This window comes from Talpa occidentalis, unplaced genomic scaffold (genome assembly GCF_014898055.3).
Source record: "Talpa occidentalis isolate TD23 unplaced genomic scaffold, MPIMG_talOcc4v2.1 talOcc4.9, whole genome shotgun sequence".
Lineage (NCBI taxonomy): Eukaryota > Metazoa > Chordata > Mammalia > Eulipotyphla > Talpidae > Talpa > Talpa occidentalis.
In genome coordinates this window covers 92,107,430-92,131,451 of record NW_023605305.1, presented here as the reverse complement: position 1 = coordinate 92,131,451, position 24,022 = coordinate 92,107,430, and the positions used below count along the sequence as shown (strand labels likewise).

The 24,022-nt window shown below is 43.6% G+C and overlaps 1 protein-coding gene across 6 annotated transcripts in view; it reads right to left on the bottom strand.

Moving 5' to 3' along the window:
* TENM2 (teneurin transmembrane protein 2) overlaps nt 1-24,022 on the bottom strand; it is a 3,493,894-nt gene that overhangs the window by 230,574 nt on the left and 3,239,298 nt on the right. For all 6 annotated transcript variants that reach the window (XM_054691588.1, XM_054691585.1, XM_054691584.1 and 3 more), the window contains one exon: nt 8,025-8,263. In XM_054691588.1, the coding sequence (XP_054547563.1) occupies nt 8,025-8,263 (239 nt within the window). The remainder of the gene's footprint in view (nt 1-8,024; nt 8,264-24,022) is intronic.

The following is a 24,022-nucleotide window of genomic DNA, read 5'->3' as shown; positions in this document are numbered from 1 at the left end:
AAAATTTTCCTTTTGGGTCAGTTTTCTGCAGAATGAGACCATATAGCTAAGCAGGGCATTTCCAAGCACAGAAGATTCTGTATGGCTCATGTACACAAACCTAATTCACCATATAATAGTGCTTTTCTCTACTTGGTGCCTTGTAGCAATCGCTTTCATTTCTTAGCACATCCTCATTTACAGAGAAGCAGCCAGCAGACTTTCAGATTTATGCCATTATTTGCTTCTTCACCTTGAACTCCAACTAAATTCTGCTACACTTTCGTAATGTGAGTGCCAAATGGTGGCTGCATGCCAGACACAAACACTTCCCAGTCTCACTCGGCTAGCTCTCTCCATTTCAGGGAATCACAGATTCCTATAGAAGGCTTCAATGTGGTACTTACACAGCCCTCCTAACTGTTCCTTTGCCTAAATGCTTTCGAACTTAGAAATGCAATTTGGGAACAGAGGCAATTACAGCATCAGGGAACCAGAGACGGCTTTCCTTTCTAAGAGGGAGCAACTGGAACTCGGGATCAGGGATTCTGGGTACTTGAAAATGCCTTCCACCAGTGGACCAACTCAACTCCATCCCCAATTGGCATCCACTCATTCAAAAAATATTTGTGGGTTTGCCTACCAGTTGCCAGGCCCTGTTCTGGGGATTCCATGATGCAAGCAACTGGCTTAATCTTCCCCAGACCTGGCCTGGTAGCCAATACAACCATCACAATGGCTCCCAATAGCAGAACATTTACTGTGGGCTGGGTAGCACTCACTGTACAGCCCTGGTTCCAGTACCTGGATTTTTTTTTTCCACGTTTCTACACCTCTGAAATCAGAATGCACTTTCTAATTGGTGCTTTCTTACAGTTGAAGCCAGCCAGCTAGCACACAGCTCTGTTAGTGTGGCTGTGGACCCACTCACATGGTTGCACTCAATCCAGGTGACTGTCCACCTCTTTCCAAACTGCAACATAAAAACTGTAAATGCTAAGAGACCATGTCACAGTTTAATTATCTTTCCTCCCCTTGGTGACACATGCAATAAAGACACTTCTCATACGTGATGACACTGGATTAGAAGAAAAGTTGGAAGCCTGTATATTCCAATGAAGGTGGAAACATCTTTACAGGGTAGGAATGAATCCAATTTTTGGATGTGGAAACTGACACGCAAGGAGATCAAAAAGCAAACAGACATTCACATAGCCTTTAGCGATACATACCCAAATTTGACCCAGACCTCCCCGAAATCAAAGTTCACATATGTGCTTCCCATCACTTCAAACTAATTCTTTTCTAATTACCAAGGCAAGAAACTTTGTAACTGTGTTACTGTTAAAACAGAATGAAATACTTATTTACAATAATACATTCAATTGTGCCCAGAATCTTAAATCAAGCAACAAGTACAAAAAAGAAACAAACAAAAGACTTAAGAAATAGGGGATTTAACAGCTTCCTGTGGATGCTGGAGGATTTGTGGGGTTGGTACACATGCTAAGTGATGGTCAAACGAATAGTGTGAGTGTGGAGAGGGTGATGATAACATCCCAGGAAACCACGACTGCTCTGGACTGCTGCTGCCAAGAGCCTGCTTGCAGAGAAGGTCCAGGATAGAGGCCTGAATGGAGATGCAGGGGCAGATTGGTGGCGGCTTCTTTACACTCTTTCAGATTACACGTACTTCACAGAGGCATGAAACCCCGACCAACAGACACCATGGTCCCCTCTTCTCCCTGCTGTGGTCCCAGATGCACATGGTATTGTGGTACCTACTCACCTCTCCCTGGTTTTGCAACAAGACACTCTAAACATCAGGACCAAAAGCTGCATCCTCATTCTCAGGAAACCCCCGAGTTGGCCCACATGGGTGTGAGAGCCCCAGCACCTTGATTTCTGACAGGTGACAGGTGGGGAGCAATGCATCTCACTTTGGAGAACTCATTCCTTTTTTTTTTTTTTTTTTTAAAGATTTATTTATTTATTTATAGAAGCACTGGGTACAGTCAGAAGCGCAGGAGGGTGAGAGAATTCACCAGAGCCAGAGCGGGGAGCAGAGCAGGCAGAAGGACGGAAGTACACTGCTGAGGGGAGCAGCGGGCGGCAGGAGAGGTCTGCAGGACATGTGGGACCCTCCTCCGGTGGCCGGGGAGCAGCCGGGGATTGAACCAGCACTTCAGAGGCTGCAGTCAGCTTCGCAACCCAGCGCTCAACCGCTGTGCCACCGGGGAGGCCCAGAACTCATTCCTTCTGAATGTCACAGCAGTGGTATATGTTTGCCACACGTCTGCCAGGCAAGGGCCACAGAGCTAATGACTTCATTTACTTTGTGTAAATCTACCGACACTCTGAAACCAGGCACTGGGTTATGAGCTCCTGGTCCCACTGCCAAAGTTGCACCAGTGTGTGAGCACCGACAGGACTTTATTATCTGGCTAAGAGCACATTAGCATATGCACTAGATAAAAAGTCTGCAGCTCACACCCTGTAACTGGGTCCCTCTTCCCAAGTGGCTAACAAGGAGGTGTGACCTGCGTGGAAATGTTATTCACTGTATTGTTTGTATTCAGTCATTAGCATTTTGCCCTTTAGATAACAGAGGTAAGTACAGCATTTGGAATTCACACAGGAGGTGAGGCTTCACTTCTCTCCCAGAGTCAAAGAGCAGCGAGGCGTTTGAATGAAGAGGTTCCCAACTTTCCTAAGCTGTGTCCCCAACAAGATGCCAGGTAAGTGAACTGGTATCATCGTTTTCTGTCATTTCTTTTATGTTTTCCCCCAAGCTGCTCTGTTCGTTGAGATGGGAATACACAAAATAGCAGCTGAGAAGGCAGGATTCATCAGTATGAGTCTCAACATATCAATTTTCAAGTGTAGCAACTTTAAACGCATTGTAGGCTTTTAGTTTCCATAGAAAATAATCTCTCATTGTTTTCAAAGGAAACTGAAAGCACCCCAAATTACCACACTTTTAACATCCTGACATGTTGATGGCCTGCGTTCTTCCCAGATCAAAGTAAGAGTGGCAGAGAAGACAGAGCATTGAACAGCTTACTTAAAACATACTATTTCATATTTGGCAGGAATTACTGTCGTGAAAAAAGACAAGGTGACTTTCTAATATATATATGTATTTTAGTTTGTCAGAGATCTGAAGAGCTCAAAACTAATTGAGGATGACACAAATGCTCTTATCCGTCTCCCTGCCCCCCTTCTTTTCTCAACCACTCAAAGAGTTTTTGACAAAAGCTCAGCACACGTTATGTAGTGTTTTTAATGAAGGGGCCATGCGCGGATTGAGTTCTGTTGCAGGCTAAACTTTTACGTTGACTCTCGTCCTAAAATTTCTAGGATTCTTGGGAATAAAGCCAAATCCTTACAAGCATCTTTCATCGTGATGTGGGGGAGCCCTGCGTGAACTTTGGGGCCTTTTAAGGAAACTAGATCTAGGCTCCATTACCTGGGACAAAAGTCATGTCAGGCCATGGCCTGGCAAGGTTACAACCCATTGGAGACCTCATCGAAGAAGGGACTGAGGAATCTTTTCAAACACACGGGGACTCTGCAGGAGAACATGGAGTGACTGGTGTTGGAGGACAAGGGCATGTGCACAACTGCCAGGCAAGGCCACTCCAGCCCAGAGTTGGAGAACCCTTTCAAGCCATCTTTTAGGATGCCAACTTTTTATCCCAGAGAAAGTTTTGCAACTAAAGAGCAAGGGGGGTTGCTTGCCCTACTATTTGATTCAGGCCAGAAATTCAGATGTCATTATTCATTATGGGGTGGGACTGAAATACCCTCTCCCTCCACACCTGAGGTTCTCCATCCACAGATGCAACCAGCTGCTAGTGGAAAATACACTCTATGTAGCTAGATGAATAGGTACAGACTTCCCCCTTGTCATTATTCCCTAAATAGTAAAGCTATCAAATAGCATTTGCTATAGCATTGCAATAGGTATTGTAAGTAACCCAGGGGTGATTTAAAATAAATAGGAGGATGTGCCTAGGTCCCACAGGGGATGTGAGCATGTGTGGATCCATGGGGTCCTGGACCCAATGCCCCACAGGCCCCAAGAGATGACTATTCAGAAAATGTCAATCACCCGCTCCATTTACGGTGGACATATGGCTGGATACTTAGTCAGTTTGAAAGGAATTTCCTTTTTTTTAAAGGAGGAGACTTTCTGAAAAGGTACTCTTCGGAGAACGGCGGAATCATCAAGCAGGGCTGGCAAATTGTGCCCAGTAGACCAAATCCATTCCAACACCTGTTTTCTTGTTTGTACGCTTTTAACAGCACGTGAGCTTTACATGGTCGAAAATGACCGAAAGATTCTCTCATGGCATAGCATAAATGCACACAATCCCGATTTTCGGGTCCACCGGGGAAATCTCTGGAAATGTGGCTGTGCCCCTGTGCTTACATGCCGTGCCCGCTGCTTCTGTTCTAGAGCTGAGCTGTGGTAGAGACAGCAGGGCCCAGGAAAGCAAACTTTTTTTACTACCTGGATCTTTACAGAAGTTTGGGAAAGCACAGATATGAGGACGGGTGATGAGACCCAGGAGTTATGCTTTCTCACCATGGAGCTAGAAGATGATTCTGGAAGGAGAGGATGCATCGTCCTTCTCTTACTAATAAGCACAGAAATTGACACAAGTGAGTTGATGCTCCAGAGGGGGTCACTTGGTCAGTTTGACCTGGTGTTGGGAGATCTGGGGCTAACTGTTCTCTTTAGGAGAGAACGGGAAAGATGCTCGACTAGGCCTCAGGGACTGAGGACCTAAGTCTTCAAGTCTGTGACTTAGATGCTCAGACCTCGGCATCAGCTCCTGTCAACTGAGTGGACTATGCCCCTTTGTGTTCGGCCAGAGTGTACGTTGGGGCAGTGGGGATGGTTCAAATTTAACAATCATATAAAAGTGTTTAAGTAGAAAAGCTTACAGTTCTGAAGAAGCAGAAGGTTCTAACCAGTTATTGTTATATACATCCAGGGGATAGAAGTGCCATATATTTGACATAAAGCAGGTAAGAAACTCTAGGCCAGGTCCATGATTCAGAAACTTAGGGCTCCAGCTGCCTGTCTCGGGGAGCAGGGCAGGCAATGGAAGTACTTGGGCTTCCCAAGAAAGAAAGACAATTTCCTGAGAGGGGCTCCTGCGTGCATGCCCAAGTTCATGTTCTCCTAAACAAGCACCCCCTAGCACCCACCGTCCACACCCATCTACAGGCCAGATCTACAGAACCTGTCATGGGCTGAACTCATCTAAATTGCTCATTCCTGGAAAGTCTTGTCTCGATGGGTCTGAACACACAAGGAAGATAATTCGACCTATTTGTCACAGTTCCTGGCAGGCTGAACCCAGGGCCTGTCCATATATGTCCTGGGCGGATGCTTCCATTTTAGGATCTGTCATGTTCTGGTGGAATGGGAGACATGTAGGGACCAGAATGGCCTCAGCTCTTAAAAAGTGCCAGCATCTCCTTAACAGGAGAGCTTTGGTTTTGATGTTGCCCTTGTGTCCTTTCTGATGGCGTGTTTTCTAGGTAGCAGAATCACTGCTTGCTCCCAACAGCGCTATTCTGTGTCTGCAACACACTCTTTATGGCCCTGCAGCTCCGTAATTAATGAAATACTGCATTTCATCTTCAAAGTGATGTATATACATTAATTAATCCTCACCATACTTTGGAGTTTCTGCATGTAAATAACCACCATGGCCCCCATGTTGTACTTGGGAATCCAAGACACAGGAGGAAAATAACTTGGCCAAGCCTAAGGGGAACGGAGCACTGGGGTTGCGCTCAGCACTCAAAATCTCGACCCCTCATTTTGCTCACAGACCGCACCCCCTCTGAAGAGCAGCCCAGAGTAACCCTACAGCTCTGTCCTCCCCATCATCAGAGCCTGGTAAATTGGCCTATTACATCGCTCATTTTGAGTATTCTTCACCACCCCAGGGTCAAAGCCTAATCTTACCTAAAGCATCCATAATCGGAAGTGATGGATTATAAACTAATAAACCATCTAATGCTCAGGTCCAACTTCTAGTAGCCTCCAGACCGAGGGTAAATGCTTCCTGATCCATCACTTACAAGCTGCACACCCGATTAAAACATGGAACTCTCAGTCTATGATTTCCCATTTAGATGATCGCCCTGCAGAAAGCTATTATATTTTAACTATCAAGCTCAATAAATCAGGCAGGAGCCATCTATCTCTCCCCTGCAAGTGGGGATGGTACCAGCTGAGACCAGTATCACCTCAGTTTCTGTATCTGGGCTTCCCCAGGGAACATCAGCCCCCAGCCCGGAAGAACATTGAGCTGAGAAGTACCCTTTTGGAAGTTTCTGACACAAAGCCAAATCAGGCAAAAATCCCAAGGGCACATTCCACGTGCTTGCCCTGAGCCCTCAGCACAGCTACCTGGGCAGGCACACAAAACCACCTTTCACAACGTGAGGTTCAACTCCAGGGATTGAGGGTGGCACAGAGGTCTCCCCCCTCCCTCAGGTCACCTGTTCCTCCATCCTTCATCACGAGGTAAGTGAGAAGCAGATGTGTCTTGAAATTAGGGTGTGTGAGTGCTGGACTTCAGTCCCCCCGTAGAGCTGGGGTTCAGTGGTTTTGCAAAGCCTCAGATAAGTGTGGCCCCTTTGCGCCTAGTGTCAATGTTCTCACTTTGGGAGGCCATGCCTAAGATGCGATTGGTCAGGAAGGTAAAGCCTGATTTTTCCATGTTAAAATGAGCACAGCCATGATATGGGAGAGTGGAACCCTCATTCTGGTTTATGGCTTAAGGTGGTTTGCCTTGGGCAGGCCCCAGATCTCTGTGGGGTGCACAGTCACCCTCCTTTACCAACAGGCATGTTTGGGAAGTTCTGGACCAGGCCCTCCTCCGGCCCACCCGAGGATGAAGGAAGCGAGGAATCCCCACCACACAGGGTGAAGCTGCAAAGGCCAGCACTGCCTTTCCTTTCTTGTAAATAGGAGGAGTTTCAGTCTAAGTGCTGAGAACTGTTTTGGAGTTGGCCTCTTTCTGCTGGTATTTTATAGGTTTGCTTTACAATATAGCACAAACTGGGGAGGCCCCATCATGGCTGCCCTGAAACCCCGCCAGCGCCATCAAGTGTTTCAAATAAACTTTAACGAACGTCACCTGGCCTCCACCGTTGCCAAGAGCCCTGCCAATGGCAACTGCCCCAACAGAACAGCCAAAATGGGGCTCTTTGTTGGGGCCAGAAGCTGCGAACAGGCTTGGTGTCCAGCCCAGGAGGCTCAGACGCAAGTGGCACCTCTTGGCGCCTGCAGCTTCCCAGAGTTTAGATGTGAACCAACAAGCTTGGCATTGGAAGAAAGGTGCCTACGCGACTTCATCAATCTGCTACCCTAACTCATACCCTGAGTTCCCTGCAGCATGGCTGGCGTGGGAGGTGAGCGCAATTCAGATTCAGAAGCACGAGGTGAGGAGTGAGTTGAAGCCAAGAGGACAGGGCAAAGGCAGGGACCTGGGCAAGATCTGGGCGTCTGCACAATGGGATTCTGCACAAAGACCTGGCTGCAGCTCCAGCCTCTCCCTCCTCCTCCTGCTTCCAGCTCTGCAAACACGCTGTCTCCTCTGGCTTTCCTTTGCATCAGGAAGTTCCCAGACCTGCTGCTCACTATGGTTTTCTCGATTCGGTGTTTAAAGTCGCCCCGTATGGCATGGGTTTCAGAACGGAGAGTTAAAATTCAATGATGGAGGGGACTAGAAGGCTACTTTGGGAATGAGGGATGGGTTTGCAGGAACGACAATTTTCAGTTTCTCTCCAAGAAAGAATACTGTAAGGATGCTTAATTTCCCCTCTGATAAATGTCATTTAGAATCATGAAGGAGAAACTCATCAGGTTTAAATGGATTTCAGGAGGGAAAAATCACTCCCATCCATCACTCATTTTTACATCTTTCAGGAGCCAACAAGCCAATTGTACAGACAACGTTCACCCAACCGTGGCCTCTCCCCGCCTTCTCCCCGCCGGGTCGGCGGCAACTTACCGATGAAATAGGCCAGCAGAATCGCCAAGAGGAGTGCGGCGGCGATGGCGGACAGGGCGGCGCATTTCCAGCTGCAGTATTTGGAGGGTTTCTTCAGCTTGAAGGCCTTCCTGGAGAAGGTATTCCGGGGCAGCAGGCGGGGCGGAGGCGTGTAAACGGTTCCTGAGGTCAGAGGGTATCCAGGGGATGAGCTGCTGAACAGGGGCGTGCTGCCTGAGGAGGTCTTAAAGAGAAAGTGCCTGCAAGGAACAGGGAGAGTCAGGTCAGCCTGGGGGCTGATGAAATGCAGCTGCTGCTTCTTTTGCACTGACTGCGATTGTGCTCACCCCACTATCGTCCTGGTTACCTGACCTATCCTATTGTGGACCCAGGGCATGTGGGAGGGTGACACGAATTCATTCCCTAAAGTGTCCATTTTTTTGCTTTCACATAAACAACTAGATTTTTCTCTTGCACAAGCCTGCAAAGTCCTCAAGGCAAACATGGAAACCGAGTAACTGTGCATCCCTCAAAGATGATGATGACAACCATGATGCTAAGCATCATTGTATGTTAGATACCTACTATTTAAAAGCATTTGAAATATATCACCACAACTTCTCACACTCTAAGTATTGTCGCATCTCTGTTTGTGATATGAGATAGCAAACTTGGAGGAGCACAGAACAGCCCAAGGATTGAGCTGAAGTCTGTGCTCTCAAGTGTCACCCTGAACTTCTAAGTCATGTGATTGTGGTTCTTTGGAGGCACCTTTCCCTGCCAATTAAACAAGGTATCCTTGGTTGAGCAGTGCTAAAACAGGGTAAGCAGGTCCACTACCAACATGGCTATGACCCTGCCTTGAGGTCAGACTCTCCCTCTGGACACTTCAAGAACAATCAATTCCTTGACAGTAGATTTTCTCTCATGTGTACTAATTTTTAAGACTTCCAATATGATTTTCTGTACAAATTTTCTTTTTGTTTAAAATGATGACTGGATTTCCAGAAAATATATGGTGGGCTTTACATCATGGGTTAAGCTCCACAGCCCAAGCAGCTAAGGGCCAGAGACTATGTGTTATTTTGGACCCTGTTCATGTTTATGTTCCCAGTACCCAACTCAAACTTCAGCACCCAGGGAAGACATGAATGAATGAATGAATGAATGAATGAATGAATGAAAATCATTCCCTTCTTGCTGTGATAATACTCAGCTTCCATTCTAAGATGAAATGTTATACAGGCATTTCTTTTCACTTTAAGTCTTCTGTAAGCTCAACTCTATTTTTGGGCCACAAACTATGTGTCAGCTACAATGCTAAATGTTTACTTGCAATTAAGTCTCCCATCGCCTCTAGAGGTGGATACTATTATTACCAGTTTAATGGATCCACAATCCCACATTGCCCCTGCACGAGGGGGTGTACATGCTCTCCCAGCAGGGTTCTGAGGCAAGAAGCACTGTCATTATACATATTTGTCTGTGGCTGTTTTCAGAAAAAACCTTGAGAGTCTTTTAATCCTTGACAAAGATCAAACGAGTCTGATGTGACTGACAATCATGTCAGGAAATGAGTATCTGATTAGTGAATTATTTAGCATAGCTAACATTAAAATAAACAACTGATATTTAAAGTTTATTTGTACCATAAGTATGTGTAATGATCTGATGAAGCCAAGAGGTTTGGTGCCATAAATAAGACTTTGTATTCCTTGCCCAATAGCTCTCTTGGAAAGTTCCAGATTAGCGTCTTTGGAAAGGGGAGACAGTAGGTATCATGTGCAAAGGCAGTGTTGTAGAGCAAGACGCACCTGGATTGGAGTCCTGGCAGTGCCCTACCTAGGCAGGTGAGCTCATCTAAATTACCTAAACACTGTTCTCAAGAGCCTCCAGCTCCTTCACTGTAACATGGGGCTAAAAAGAGCAGAGGCACCTCATGCCAAAACATTGGTTGTTTTAAGGATTACACAAGATCATGTAGGAAAAGCACTTAAACCAGGGTGTGTCTCATATTAAATGCTCAATGCATTATGAGTTGCTTTTTTAAATTAATGTTTCAGAGCAACATAAGGAGCCTGAAACATGAGTTTTAAATTAAAGCTTGATAAATGTCAAACACCTAAAGAGTTTCCAAATCAGTAATAGTCTACTCCCTTATAATTAAGTGGGAACATATGCACACCATAATCTGGGTAATAGGAAAACTCTGGAACTTGGTTTAGGACAACTTCAAACTTATTTCTTGAACAACTTTCCAAGAGTGGGTAGTGAAAATAGAAAGCAAACTAAAACATAGGAGTATGTGGACATTGGGAGCTGTCCCTGAGTATTTAAAAATCACACAGACACTGGTTCTCCCACAAAGGTCTAGCCCCATGGTTGAGTGTAGGGTAGGTCATTAACAGGCTTTCTGCCCTCCTGCCATTAGCATTAATGATGGATCCCTGGGGTTCTAGATGCATGCCTGATGGCGGACACCTGGAGTGGGGTGTGGGCATGCATAGGTGGGCACACCTGGGCAGAGACAGGGCTATAAGGGCAGCATCATGGAGATGCCAGCAGAAAGAAGAACCAGCAGATAAAGAGTAGCAGAACAAGAGAGCAGAGTAGAACGAGAGAAGAACAAGAACGCCAGAGAGCCCAGAAAAGTGAAGTCTGGCTGGGGGCTTGCCAGCCTCATACCTGGTAAAAGCTCAATAAAAGCCTGAAAAAGCCACCAAGGGCTCCAGGGCCCTCCTTTACCTGTCTGCTTGGGTCACAGAGAACCTCCACTGTGCCTTCCCACCACTACACTGAGCCACTGCGTGTGTCTTCAGAGCTCCATTTCTAGCCCAGCTTCTTCCCTGAGGTCTAGACCCGCATTCCAGAGGTGCACTGGCCATCACCTTGTTCACAGCCAGGGTTACTTTGAACAACTTGCACCCATTTTCCCTGCCCCTCTCCAAACACCACCTGAAATCCTGTTACTCCAGTTGCCTAAAAAAACTGCATCCTGGCCACCTCCTCTCTCCCCTCACCTCCTCCCATATAGCAGGGTAAGGAATCGCATCACTTTTATTTCTAAAAATCTCCCCTACCCAGCCTCCCTTTTTCCTGCCATATTTCATCCCAAACTACAAATGCTATCACGACCTGGCATATAAATCCCTCTTGATTTTGCAGTGCCTAAAAGAGGAAAATCAAACTTTAACATAGGACCTGAATCTTTACAACCACTACTGAGCTAATGACTTCATTTACTTTGTGTAAATTGACAGACCCTCTGAAATCAGGCACACAGTTTTGAGATGGCTGTCCCAGGGCCAAAGACGCACCAGCATATGTGCGCTGACGGGACTTTATTATCATCCTCTCTAAGTTGTGCTCCCAGTTCCATGAACTCTATGCTTCAGTCACACCAAAAGATGCATCTTTCCCTAACCTGCCTGTTTATGCCACCTGTGTTTGTGAATGATGGGCAATGCCTCTGGAGTGGCTTTTCCTGGCTTCCCACCCTACCCTAGCCAACTCAGGCTCACGTTCCAATTTCCTCCCTGGAAAACCTATTCTGATCTTGCCCCATCACTTTGTATACTTAAGAATCTATTTGTATACTTGGATATATTTTGACCACACACACACACACACACACACACACACACTTCAGTATTTTTTCTATACCTCTTTTTAAAAGGGGAGTTAGATTTTGTTAACATATCAGCACCTTTTCCCCTGCCCCCCCCACCCCTGTCTGAAGAAAGAAAGGCTACTAATAACACATAGGATAAAATCAGAAGTCCTACCCATACCCTCCAATGCCTGTGTGATCTCTCAGGCCACCTCTCCAACTGTATCTTCTACCACAGTTTCCTCCTTCACCTCATTATTTACATTTTTCTTTTGCTATTCATTAGCATGTCATATCCAGCACATTCCTGCTTCCAAGCTTTTGCACTCGTTTCTTCACGTCATTTAACTTTCTGTTCCAGTGTCACTTTCTCACAACATCTTCCCTGGTCCCCTCATTCCTTGCCCTGTCATTCTCCATTCCATTATAATGGCTTATTTTTCTTCATTTGTGTATTATTTATTTTCTATCCCTATCATTACAAATGAATTTCTATGACATTTAAAATAATCAGCTATTCTGTTTGATTTAATGCTCTGTCCTAACTTTCTAGAATGAACACACACTGGGTACTCCACAAATCTTGTTAAGCAAGTGACCTACAACCTTCCCAAGGCCAAAATAGGGAATGCTGAAAGGACAATCCCGTGAGCATGTTGGATTTTATAACTAGGATTCCTTCTGCCATGTTGATTCCTGCTTTCCAAACAGATTTACAAGTTTGCATATGTACATATAGGAAAGTGTCTATATTTATACACACTGGGCCAGATCCTGTACAGAAAAAACACTGTGATTTTTCTTGCAGGATATTTATCTCTTTCAGGTTGCACTTTGGTATCATGGTGTCTCTGAAGATCACAGCTAAAAAGAAATTCATTTAGTTATCACGTCTTCTTTCTGGTTTCTGGTGCTAACCATCACGAGTCCAGAGGACAAAAAGTATGTAGACTTTTTTCCCTCACAATAGTTACCCCCCAGTGTCATAGACCTTCACAAGATTGAACAAATTAAAAAAGAAGGATTCTAAAGACGTGGCCTTCAGATTGTGTTCCATTAATGCTTGCTTTCAGATCTAGAAGAGCATAGATCTCCAGGCTCCTTCCAGACTTAGTTCTGGGGCCTGGGGGGTGTATTGGGCATGGAGCTCCCTAGGTGATTCTTATGTATGTTTAAGTTTATAAAATGCTCTCCTAACTGTTTTTTGTATTTTTCAGTGTTTGATTTACAGAGAATATACTAGATTGCTAGTAGTTTTAAATTTTTTCATCAATTTTTTTTTTGTGTGTGTAGAAGAGCTGGGGTGTAGGTCAGAATTATGGGGAAGGGGGTGAGAGGATTCACCAGAGACAGAGTGGGGGCAGAACAGGCAGATTTACTGAAACATACTGCTAGGGGAGCACTAGGCGGGACAGGAGAGGTCTGCTGCGCCATATGTGGGTTAACCCCCTGGCCAGGAATCAAACTCAGCTGTACTGGTGATAGTGCTGAGACTTCACTCTAGGCCCAGTACTTACATATTTTAAAATGCAAGTTTTGAATGCTTCGGCAAAGTGTCAGGAAGTCTGCAACTTGCATCTAAATGATTCAGCTAAAATTTTTCTAACTCCAGCTCACCATGAATGGATAAGGCGAATGGGGCAAAATGGCAGCAACTGTTGAAACTTGATGGTTACTCCTATGGTGTATGAGTATTCTTCCAACTCTCCTGTATATTTGAAAAATTTCATAAGTAGAAGTTGAAAAGACACAAGCTCTGGTTCACACAACAATGGCAATCACATGCTGTAGGGAAAAGAAAAAATTGAAGCTGACCCACAAGGTAATGGTCTGGCCAGACAGTCACTGGGAGGGCCACAAAGTCTTAGGGGACTTCTTGGGGATTTTTCCCTGAACTGGCTATTAAGACAGCTTTTCCCCCTCAGGGGTCTACTCAGTATGCTCCAATGAATCATTTGTGGTGCCCCAACTGAACTTCTTCCCAGCGGTCGGTCATGGAAGTAGCTCAGCTCGGACTCCAGGCGTCAGCAAAAATGTGTAGTTTCCAAATGCACTTGACATTTTTCAAGCACAACTCAATTGCTCTCAGAATTGGCCACTTGTGTCTCAAAAAGGAAAGGCAAATGAGGGGCCCCCAAAGTGCTGTCCTTGGAGTTTGCTAACACTCAAAGAGCTAGAGAAAGCCGGTCCTTGATGTCTGACAAAAAAAATAAAAGAGCTACACACTGATTTCCCCCCTAGTCATATGGGTTCTTCAGTCCCAACACTCAGCAACCTCCCTGGCATGGTGAGGGGCTCAGAGGTGGCTGCTGAATTGAGGGGTGAGGTTCTCTCAGTCCTCTTATTTGTGCCTTAGGTACCAGTGAGTTCTCAGAAGACCCTGGTCATCACTCCCCTGAAGCTACATGTCTTTTAGATACATGTCATCACTTTTCCATATGTGAAACAAAATCACTTACAAGTATCCCCTACTTTTCAAAAGTTTGTGCTATACCACTTTGCTTTTACAAAAGACCTACATTAGTACCTGTTTTTCTTAACCGAAAGAAGTCCAAAGAAGATTTTTTGCTTTCATGACAAAAGGACAAAAAGTGAAACCATTGTTCAATGTTGGTTTTGTAGCAGCTGTTCCAGAGGCTGCAGCACTAAGAGTGACCCTGCCTAGCTCCTACCTGGGCACAGCTTTACCCAGGATGGGTGCTTCTCACATCATTCCTGCTTTTACTCATGTGAGTGTGATTTCAGGTTTTATGTGTCACAGGTTATTTTTGGGGTCCCAGAAAGCTCAGATTTTTTCCATATAAATTAATGGTCATTGTATCTTTGTTTTATGCCATTTTGGCTCAGAAAAGGTTTCATGAATGCTCCACTTTGAGAGAGTTGGGGAAACCTGGAGTGAAAACCATGGCGGGAGGGAGAGGAGAAAGAATCGTCTCCAATGCACTTTTCATGACAGCAAAGATATGGATTTGAGGCAAGAATCTTGGCAAACCAGGCTTTTGCTTCAAATTGGCTTAGAAAATTAAGGGCATGCATTTTCTCTGATTAAACAACCATGGAAGACTTGAAAAGGAACTCTAACAAATAAGAAACTCATGCAAGAAACCATGCAAGAAGGACTCCATCAATTCAACATACTGTGAACTTTTTTTTTATTCTTATGGTGCAGAAGGAGCCTGACTAATCTAGAGTGGAAGCTTTGAGAAGTCGTGGCTGGTTAAACTACTTGAGGCCTCAACAAGATTTCTCTCTTTTTTTTCCTAAGTCAATCACAAGTAAATTTGATCATTAACCTCAAACTCTACCAAGGCAAGGAAAAAATACATAAAATCCCTTAACACCAAGTACCATTTTTCAGCTTGACACTGGTGGGATCCCAAGAGATTGTCTCCATTTTATATGGATTTGGCTTTATTCTCAGGGGGACATCCCAGCAGGACTTCAAAGCAGAAATGTACCAGACATGTAACTGCACCACCTTCAGTCCAAAGGTCAAGTTTTATTTGTTCCCACCTCCCCTGGACCCACTCCCCATACCTTATCTCACTATCTCATCACAGTGCACCAGGGCAAGCAGAGACGACTGAGCCTATGAATGCTCCTTTGCTCATGAAGTCGTCCACAGAGAATGTTCTTGAAATCTAGCATGGTCTAAATGCTATACTGTTCTGATATCAGGGAGACCTGGTGTTGACTGTTGTTCTACTGAGAAAATTGACCTCCTCAGCAAATAAATGTGCAGGTATTTGCAGCCCATTAATCCCTAAAAGATTTTTAATTTCATATATGCAGTTGCTGAAATTTGATAAAAAGCCAGAGAAAGGATAGAGGCAGAAACGCTCCCAGAACAGGGCGTGCTGATCAGTGAGGGAGATGAGGTGTGTTCTAGAAAATGCCAGATTCCATCACATTTTACTGGTCCTGGCCGTGCCCTTTGAAGCATCAGGTTTATTGTCTCTAAAGGAGTAAGTTTAATAAAGAGGCAGCCCATAAAGGGTACTGTAGCATGTAAAGTTACTGTAATTAGGTTTTCAGGAGTTATAATAAAACATTTAGCTAGAGAGAGGTTAAATAACCACCACGCTTTCTGGCATCATTATTCTACTCTCCAATATGTGCTGGTGGTGGAGGAGAAACTCCATGGGAGTTGGGGGGGATTAAAAAGGGAAGCATGGAGAGAAGTAGAATGAGAAGGAAAAAGCATGGGCGAGAAGGAGAAAGAGGGTATTCGATACACTGCTGCCCTGGCTCAACCTGAATAGGGAAACTAATAATGTTCAAATGTTCTGAGTTTACTGTCCTGGTTGGAAATGTAAAACGTACCCATTTGAAGAAAATCAAGCATATAAGTTTAAAATACAGGGGGGAAAAGTCTCCTGGACTACTCTTGAGAGACAGACTCTAAACTTTTCCCCTATATATAAATGTTCCTGTGCTATTATCACTTTAATTATGTTTGAAGCAAATAGGATAATACCAAGGAGGTCATTTTTAAGCTTGCAGATTCTGGACTTGCACAGCCAGTACTTAGATCCTGGCTTCTGTACTTAACCTCCCTGTGACATTGGATGAGTCACTTGGCCTCCCAGTAAAGTAAGTGAATGTGGGCACCTGCATCAGGGGCTTTTTAGGGGAATCAGGTGAGCTTGTTCACATGACATGCTTAATGGGGAGTTTGATGCCCAGAGAGCAGAGTCTGTCACTGAAGCCACTCATCGCTCAAAGGCAGGAGTTGTGCGTGTCTTACTTTTACTAAGTCTCTTTGTCCAGTGTCTCATTCAGTGCCCAGCAATTTATGATACTGGCTGAAAGAACTGTAGCATTGCAGACGCCCCCACACTTCAAAAAATAATTTCATTTAGAAAGGAAGGGATATTAAGGATGTTACTAGTTGGGAGTTCATGCTCAGGTTGAGAAGTGAACTGTTGCTTTCCTTCCTTCCTTCCTAGATTTATTTATTTATTTTTATACAAGCACTGCGTACAGTCAGAAGTGGAGGAGGGTGAGAGGATTCACCAGAGCCAGAGCGGGGAACAGAACAGGCAGACTGATGAAGTACACTGCTAAGGGGAGCAGCGGGCATGGCAGGAGAGGTCTGTCACGCCATGTGGGATCCTCACCAGCGGCTGGGGATCGAACCAGCACTACAGAGGCTGTGGGCAGCTTCACAGCCCAGCGCTCAACCGCTGTGCCTCCAAGGGAGGCCTGAACTGTTGCTTTTCAAAGAAAACTTTTTCAGTGGCTTTGAAAAAAATTACTAGTTCCTAAGTTTGCAAAGGAAGCCAATAATCCAATTAGTAGAATTAAAAACCAATTACATATCATGATTCCCTAATCTTAGACTCAAACCATTTTTGAATCAGCAGAAACATAGGCTTTCAAGATTTCCGATCCCTGAATCTTTTGGATCATAGGGGAGTGTCACTATATTTGCATATGCCGAGAACAACAGGAAAATCCTCTATTTTGCCCTCTTCAAGATTTGCAGTCATACCAAAAATACTCACAGCTGGAATAATTAGCAACTCAATTTATTGCCTTCCGTTTCTTAAATAGAAGCTTTGACTCTTGATATTTAAATAGTGTCACACTGTGATATAACATTGCATTTTTCATGGTAAAACTTTTTTTCTCCCATGAAATGACATGCAGCTCAGTGTGACAGGCAAGATCTCTGGAGGTCAGTGAAGGAACCTGGTGTTTTGAGAGCAAAACCATCTCAGAATCTTTGGGATGAGATGAGGAATCTTTTCATTTTTTCCTCTGGAGTTGTTAACTTGTTGACTCTTTTCAAGTTAATTGGTAAGTGTCTTGATACAGTAGAGGGAAAAAACAAAGACTTCTGACTTTAACTTTGAACTTGACCTTGAATTCACCATACACTGTAATTGGGAAGTGTAGAGACAGCTTTTCCAAATAGGCTTGTGTTCGTGTTCCCTGGCAGCCAGAGGTAGATGAAGAAAGAAAGCATGCCATCACATGCGATCAATGGCAGGATGATTTCTCCCATCGTGGTTATTGCCTGGGCTATTCAGAGAGTCAAAGAATTTTCAAGCTGAAAGGAACCTGAGGGTATGTCCCTTTATCATATTCTCCTTCAAACTATTACATTTTTTTGCGTGTGTTTGTCTTGTCTGCCCATTCAAATTACAAGTTTCTCAAAGGCAGGACCTGTATCTTTTGCTTCCTAGTGACCTCTGTTGCAAGTAGGTACTTACACATTCCTGCTGAAAGAACACAGGCATTTATGGTATCATGGAAAATATACAGGTTTTGGAGTCTTACAATCTGGACTCAAATCTCACCTCCATCAAGAATTGCATGGGCAGGGAGGTAACACCCCTGAGCTTCAGATGCCTCCTAAAATTTTGGATATTAACAAGTTCTTCATCATGGAACTGCTGGAAGCACTGGAAGATACCTTGAATATTCACACTTTGGAAAACTGACCAAAGAAGTTGTTTAAAACCTATATGGACTGTATTTCCTCTCGTCCTTGCAAAGAAGACAGTATTTAAAAGATGAGTTCATGAGGCAACCAATGTTTTGTGAGCAGATGAATACAAAGATGAGTTCTTCTCACATGGAATCGTAATTGGACAGATGAAATAAGAAAAAGTCAGTCCAGGTCAACAACACATACATGAAGTAACTGTAGATCGTGAGATGTGCCAAGAAGGAAACCAGGGACTAAGATAGAGAGAATGACTTTCTGTAGTGATGACCAAAATGGGGAGGATTGAGGGTAAGAAGCAGCTGATCATGCAAGAAGTGGTGGAAAGATCACCCAGACTGACAAAACAGCATGTGCAAATGTCCTGAGGTAAGAAAGATCAAAATTTTGGAGGATGTCAAAGGAAAATATGGTTGGCATGCTGACCAAGGAGGTGACTGGAGGGTAGAATAGGTATGGTGAAAACTACATCATGCATAGTGACACTGATGTCATGGTTTTGAGGCAAAGGTATCTGAATTTTAGCCTAAGGGGTTTTAAACTATATCTTCTCTTTGAGCAAATAAAGCTGATTTAGGAGCAGTCTCAAAAAAATGGCCTTGGTAGACTCATGGGGAATTTAGTCTGGTCTTCTTTGATGGAATATGTGGTTGTCTTCTTTGACCTCTGTTTACAGGATTTTGATTTTTGTCCAGAATATTCTAGCCTCCCCTCAATAGTGTACGTATTACTCTATCTACATCTATATAAATTTAGATATCTCAAGTTTAGCATGACCAAAATATAGTTCTTGGTTTTTATTCCAAACTGCCCTTCTTCTCCAGGCTTTTGTCAATTGGTTAAAGAAGTCATCACCTAGTAGTTTTGCAGAGCAGATTCTGAGTAAGAAATCTGCAAGTAGGAAGTTTATTAGAAAGTTCTTTTGGAAATACCACCTATGAGGGAGTGAAGGGAGTAGGTTGGACAGAGGGAGAAGCTGAACTGTGATGCTGTTGCAAAGACTCCTTGATCAGTCCTTTGGGGTGCTATGGCTAGGAAAGCTCTTCAGAGTTGTTCCAGGCATTGGGCCTTAAAACCCTCTCTCATGAATCACTTGATATGCCTGACCCCAGGGGCATAATCTTGAGAGAGAAGGCTCTCTTCAGCTGAAGTTCAGTCTTCCAGAGGGAACTGGTTGCGTTCCCTTGGTTGCCGACGCTTCTAGCAACTGTGGGGACAGGCATGCTCCAGCCCTGGAGGGTGGCATCTTGGTGGGCACCATGCCATCTACCTCATGAGGGACTTTTATGTTTCCTGCGCTTCCCTCACACCCAATACATCACCAATTTCCTCACTGCCTCCAACACATATGCATCCTCTTCTTCCTGCTTCTACCTCTACATCACCTCATACCTGGCCTACTACATACAGCAAACTCTAAAAGTCTCCCTGTTTCTACTGTGGCTCCCACATCCATTCTGTACATAGGGACCAATAACCTTTACATATACAAATCAAGTAATACTAATTTCTTGCTTAAAATGTTCCAATTCCTTTATATTACAAGTAATCCACTCCTCATTGTGGCTGATAAGTTACAGCGTGATGGTCTACCTCACCTCCTTTTTCTTGCCTCCACTCACTTCATTCCTGAGACTTCCACCACACTTTTTTGTTGTCCCTAAAAGAGATCCAGCTTCAGCTTCTCCCTATCACAGGGTATTCACATTATGTTTCCAGTCTGGAAAGTTCTTAACTCAGATGATTGTGTGGCTCGTCCTTCTCGGGTACTGCAAGTCTCCCCATAATGCTTGTCTTCTCAGAATGGCTTCCTCTCTTAGCCTTTCCTACCCCATAATTTTATTACCTTTCTTTGCACAAGACTACATTCTGGGGAACCCTCACCTCCATGGACTAGTTTTTGGGGAGGTGGAGTATTGGGGGTCATATAAATCCCAGTCCTCTCATTCTTTTCACACTAATCCTTTTGGGTAGCTATCTCACTCTCTATTTGCCTACTGTCTGCTCACCCCTCTGTCCCCAGGCCCTGGAAGAATACCATCACCTGTTTGGTATTTAATTTTTAGTAAATGAATAAAAGTCTAATGCAATCCAGAAATTGAAGTTTATTTTATACTGCCTGTAGGAAGTGATGAATATAAAAGTTTTCATCTGTTTTCAGATGCAACTCTTCTATCTCTCCTGTAGTGTCCTCTTAAAAAGTCCCATCACTCTGGCTTTCTAGTAGTTTTTTTCTACTAAACAAAACCTTGTTTCATTATGCATACACATAGTTCTTTAAATCCTTTGAGAAAATGTCATTTTCTATTCTGAGGAGGCATTTTAGCAAGTTGTGTGAGAGCCTTCTTGTTTTCTTGAACATTTGAACCCCTCAACATATTGGTCATTCTTGAGGTGACTGACCATAATCACATCTATTATTTCTCCTAGGAAGACATAATGACATTGAAAAATGCATCATTGATTAATATCTAAGATTTTACCTAACGATGTGGTGTGTCTTATAGGTCTTCCCTCTTCTCTTTCCACAGCAACCAGATAGCTGCATATATTCCAGTATCAGTTTCCACTAATCTTGGGGCTGGTTTCTGGTTTGTAACCGGGAGTTTATAGATAATCTTCCTGTAAATCTGGAAGAATACTTGGTAAATGTACTTGCTCCTTATCTATCACTTCTCTGCCCATGACAGAGCTGTTTATCTTTATAGGTTTGGTATCCCTACAAATGTGGAGATTTCCTGGTCCATTTTCTCTCCCAAATCACTTTTGGAAGAATATGATGAGAATGGTTTCAGTCTCTTTTTATCCTCCGCCACCCAGAGAAGAATACATTTACCTTACCCTTATCTCCTCCCACCTCTGTAACAAAGGAGTCCTGCCTGATAGAACTTTATTTCCAGATCATGCTTTAATGACTTCAGGATAACCTGAAGCCTGGTGCTCACCACGATGCTAAATGGGGATCAGGTGGCCATTTCCCAGATGTTAAGACAGTACATACTAGGGTTGAATCTATCTACCAGGATTAATCAAATCCCATGTGTTGAAGAATTACAGAGTGCCTCCTCAAGTGCTGTTTCAAATGATGATTTGAGAACAGGATTTTTTTTTTTTTTTCATCTTTCTTGCAGCAAGCTGGAGCAAGAGGGCCTCCCTGGTGGTGCAAGGGGTTAAGCACCGCACTATGAAGCAATCTGCAGCCTTTGCAGCATGAGTTCGATCCCCAGCCAGCCAGGGAGCTACCCACATGGCATGGCAGACCTCTCCTGGCTCGCCCGCTGCTCTCCTCAGCAGTGTATTTCAGTCAGTGTGCCTGTTCTGTTCCCCACTCTGTCTCTGGTGAATCCTCTCACCATCCCGCACCTCTGGTCTGTACCCCAGCTCTTGTATGCATAAATAAATAAATCTTAAAAAAAAAAAGAAAACTGGAGCAAGAGATGGATGCTCCAGTCTGATGATCTTGTCTCCCCTTTCAGTAGCCTTTTCAGACTGAGGGGACACACTGATTCTCCAGCTATTTTTCCCCCTAATTAATTTCTCGAATTTTTTTTATTGAGGTGAAATTCAGAGCATACTGAGCATATAAACTACTGTAAAGCATATTTTAAAATAGTTTTTGGTATTTAGTGCATTCACACAGTTGTACAAGCACTATCTCTATTTTGTTCCAAAATATTTTCATCATTCCAAAAAAATACCCTGTAGTACCCATAAAGCAGTAACTCCCATTCTCCTGTTCTGCCACCCCCATATCTGGTAAGCACTAATTTCTATCTTTGTTTTTCCCTCTATTTCTGCTTCTACGAATGTATTTCACATATACATACATATGAATTTCATGAGTTCATATATGTATGAACTTACACATCTTTTATGGTTGGCTTCTTTCACTTGGAATAATGTTTTCAAGTTCATCTCTACTGTAGCATATATACATACCTTATTCCTTTTCATGGCTGAGTACTATTCCATTATGTATATGTGCCACATTTTAGGTATCCATTCACTAGCAATGGACATTTATATTACTTCCACCTTCTGGTTGCTATGAATACTACTTCTCCGGACATTTATGTACAAGTATTTGCTTGATCAGCTGTTTTTCAGATTTGGGGGGCTCTATCTCAGAGAGGAATTGCTGGGTCACATGGTAATTCTATGTTAAATTTTCCCAGGAAACTTTGATTTTTTTAAATGCAGAAAATAATGAAAATTTTGAACTTTGTTTGGCCCTAAATATGTTTGCCCGTCCCCTTGCATCCCTCCCTTGCCATGACCTTGTTTTTGAAAACCTTTAATGAATTACAGGAAGCATCACTCAAGAACCAGGGAGCAGTGATTGCAGAAAGAGTAATAAACTTCCTACCTTACAAAATATATGACATGTCCTAGTCAACAGGCTCTCAGGAAAGAAGATTTAGCGAGAGCCTGAGAGAACTTATACTGTAGGAAAGCTATCCATGACAGTTTTATAAAAAGGGAAGTGTTTCATGATATTTGGGAGTCAAAAATATTTGAGGAAATTATTACAAATCTTCACAAGCCTTAAACATCTTCTATTTCCAAAATAGCTCAATATTCTCTATACAACATTGGTCATTTTGCTTACTTATTAGACCACATACATTTTATAACCACTTTCTCAGTTTTAAAACTGGTGTTTCATGATATATACCTTTGAGAAGTGAAATTATAATTTATTGTCCTTTATTTCTGGATGAGCTCAGTAAGGCCCAGAAAGAAACAAAAATCAGAAACCAAAAAGAAACCCCTAGTAATGGTTATTTCCTAGAGTCTTGTAGGTGCTCAAGACCTATCTGCTGGAAGGAAGAGAAGATGGAGTCATATCTATGCTTAAAAATTTGAAGGGACAGATGAAGTAATTTATGGGATTTCTTCAAGGTCTAGAAAGGAAAACAAAACTGATTTATCTGAATTCCTGCATAGCTAGCAGCAATTCTTCAGTCATCAACGCAATCCCAGATGCAGGAACTGGCAGAGGAGAAAGAATACAAAACACAACAAAACAACCTGCTACCCACACGTTTGTGATGACAGATTTGCTTCTCCCACATCAACAGTGTGTAGAGATTTCTAGCATCGAAGTTTGGCTCTCTGTTGCTTTTTTTTTAAGCACTCAAATAAAAGATGGTTATCTTTAATACAATTTACTTTCCCATTTGAATTTACATCCGACCCTTTAAGGCATGAGCAAATATCCAACCTATCAGTGTGTTTACCCTCATCTCTTTATACATGTAATATCCATAGGTACAATATTTTCTTCTTATTTAGCTCTCTTCATGAAATGATATAAGAGCTCTTCAGGGATATTAATTAAGCTTTACAGCAACCTCTGTGACACATCTGCCTGCCTACATAGATCTGGTGGACACGCAGAAATAAGTGCTTTGCAGAAGTGTGCCCCTGAAGTGCGTTTGTAGGCCAGCCACATACCCACTGACAATGCACAGAACAGATCCATACATTTCAGTCTTCAAAAAAGGCCATTAATGAAAGCAGCCATCACTTAGCATTACATAAATATTGCCAGGGTGCTTAACAGTCTCTCCAGCAGATCCCGCAGCATCACTGTCACAAAATGCATCCCAGAGAAGCAGGCTGTGAAAGCTTGGCTTTCTTGAAAGGCCCCTGGTTTCTTAAATGTTGGGTTTCCTAGGGCCCCAGGCAAGGCTTTTTAAAAATGCAAGTGTCAAGGAAAACTGTCATGCATGTTTGCCTTAAGTACCCGAAAAGCTTGTCACTGCCATCTTGGAAGTCTTGACGAAGATGAGGTTGGACATGCCCAGGCCTGGTGAATTGAAAACTGCCTGAAAGGGAGGTGGCATGTTCCACTAAAAGGCAGGTGCCCGCCTTCAGGCATTTTCTTTGCAAGTGGCATAATTAAACAGAACCTAAAGGGGAGTTTGCTGGGGAGGCTGCCTTTGTTGACAT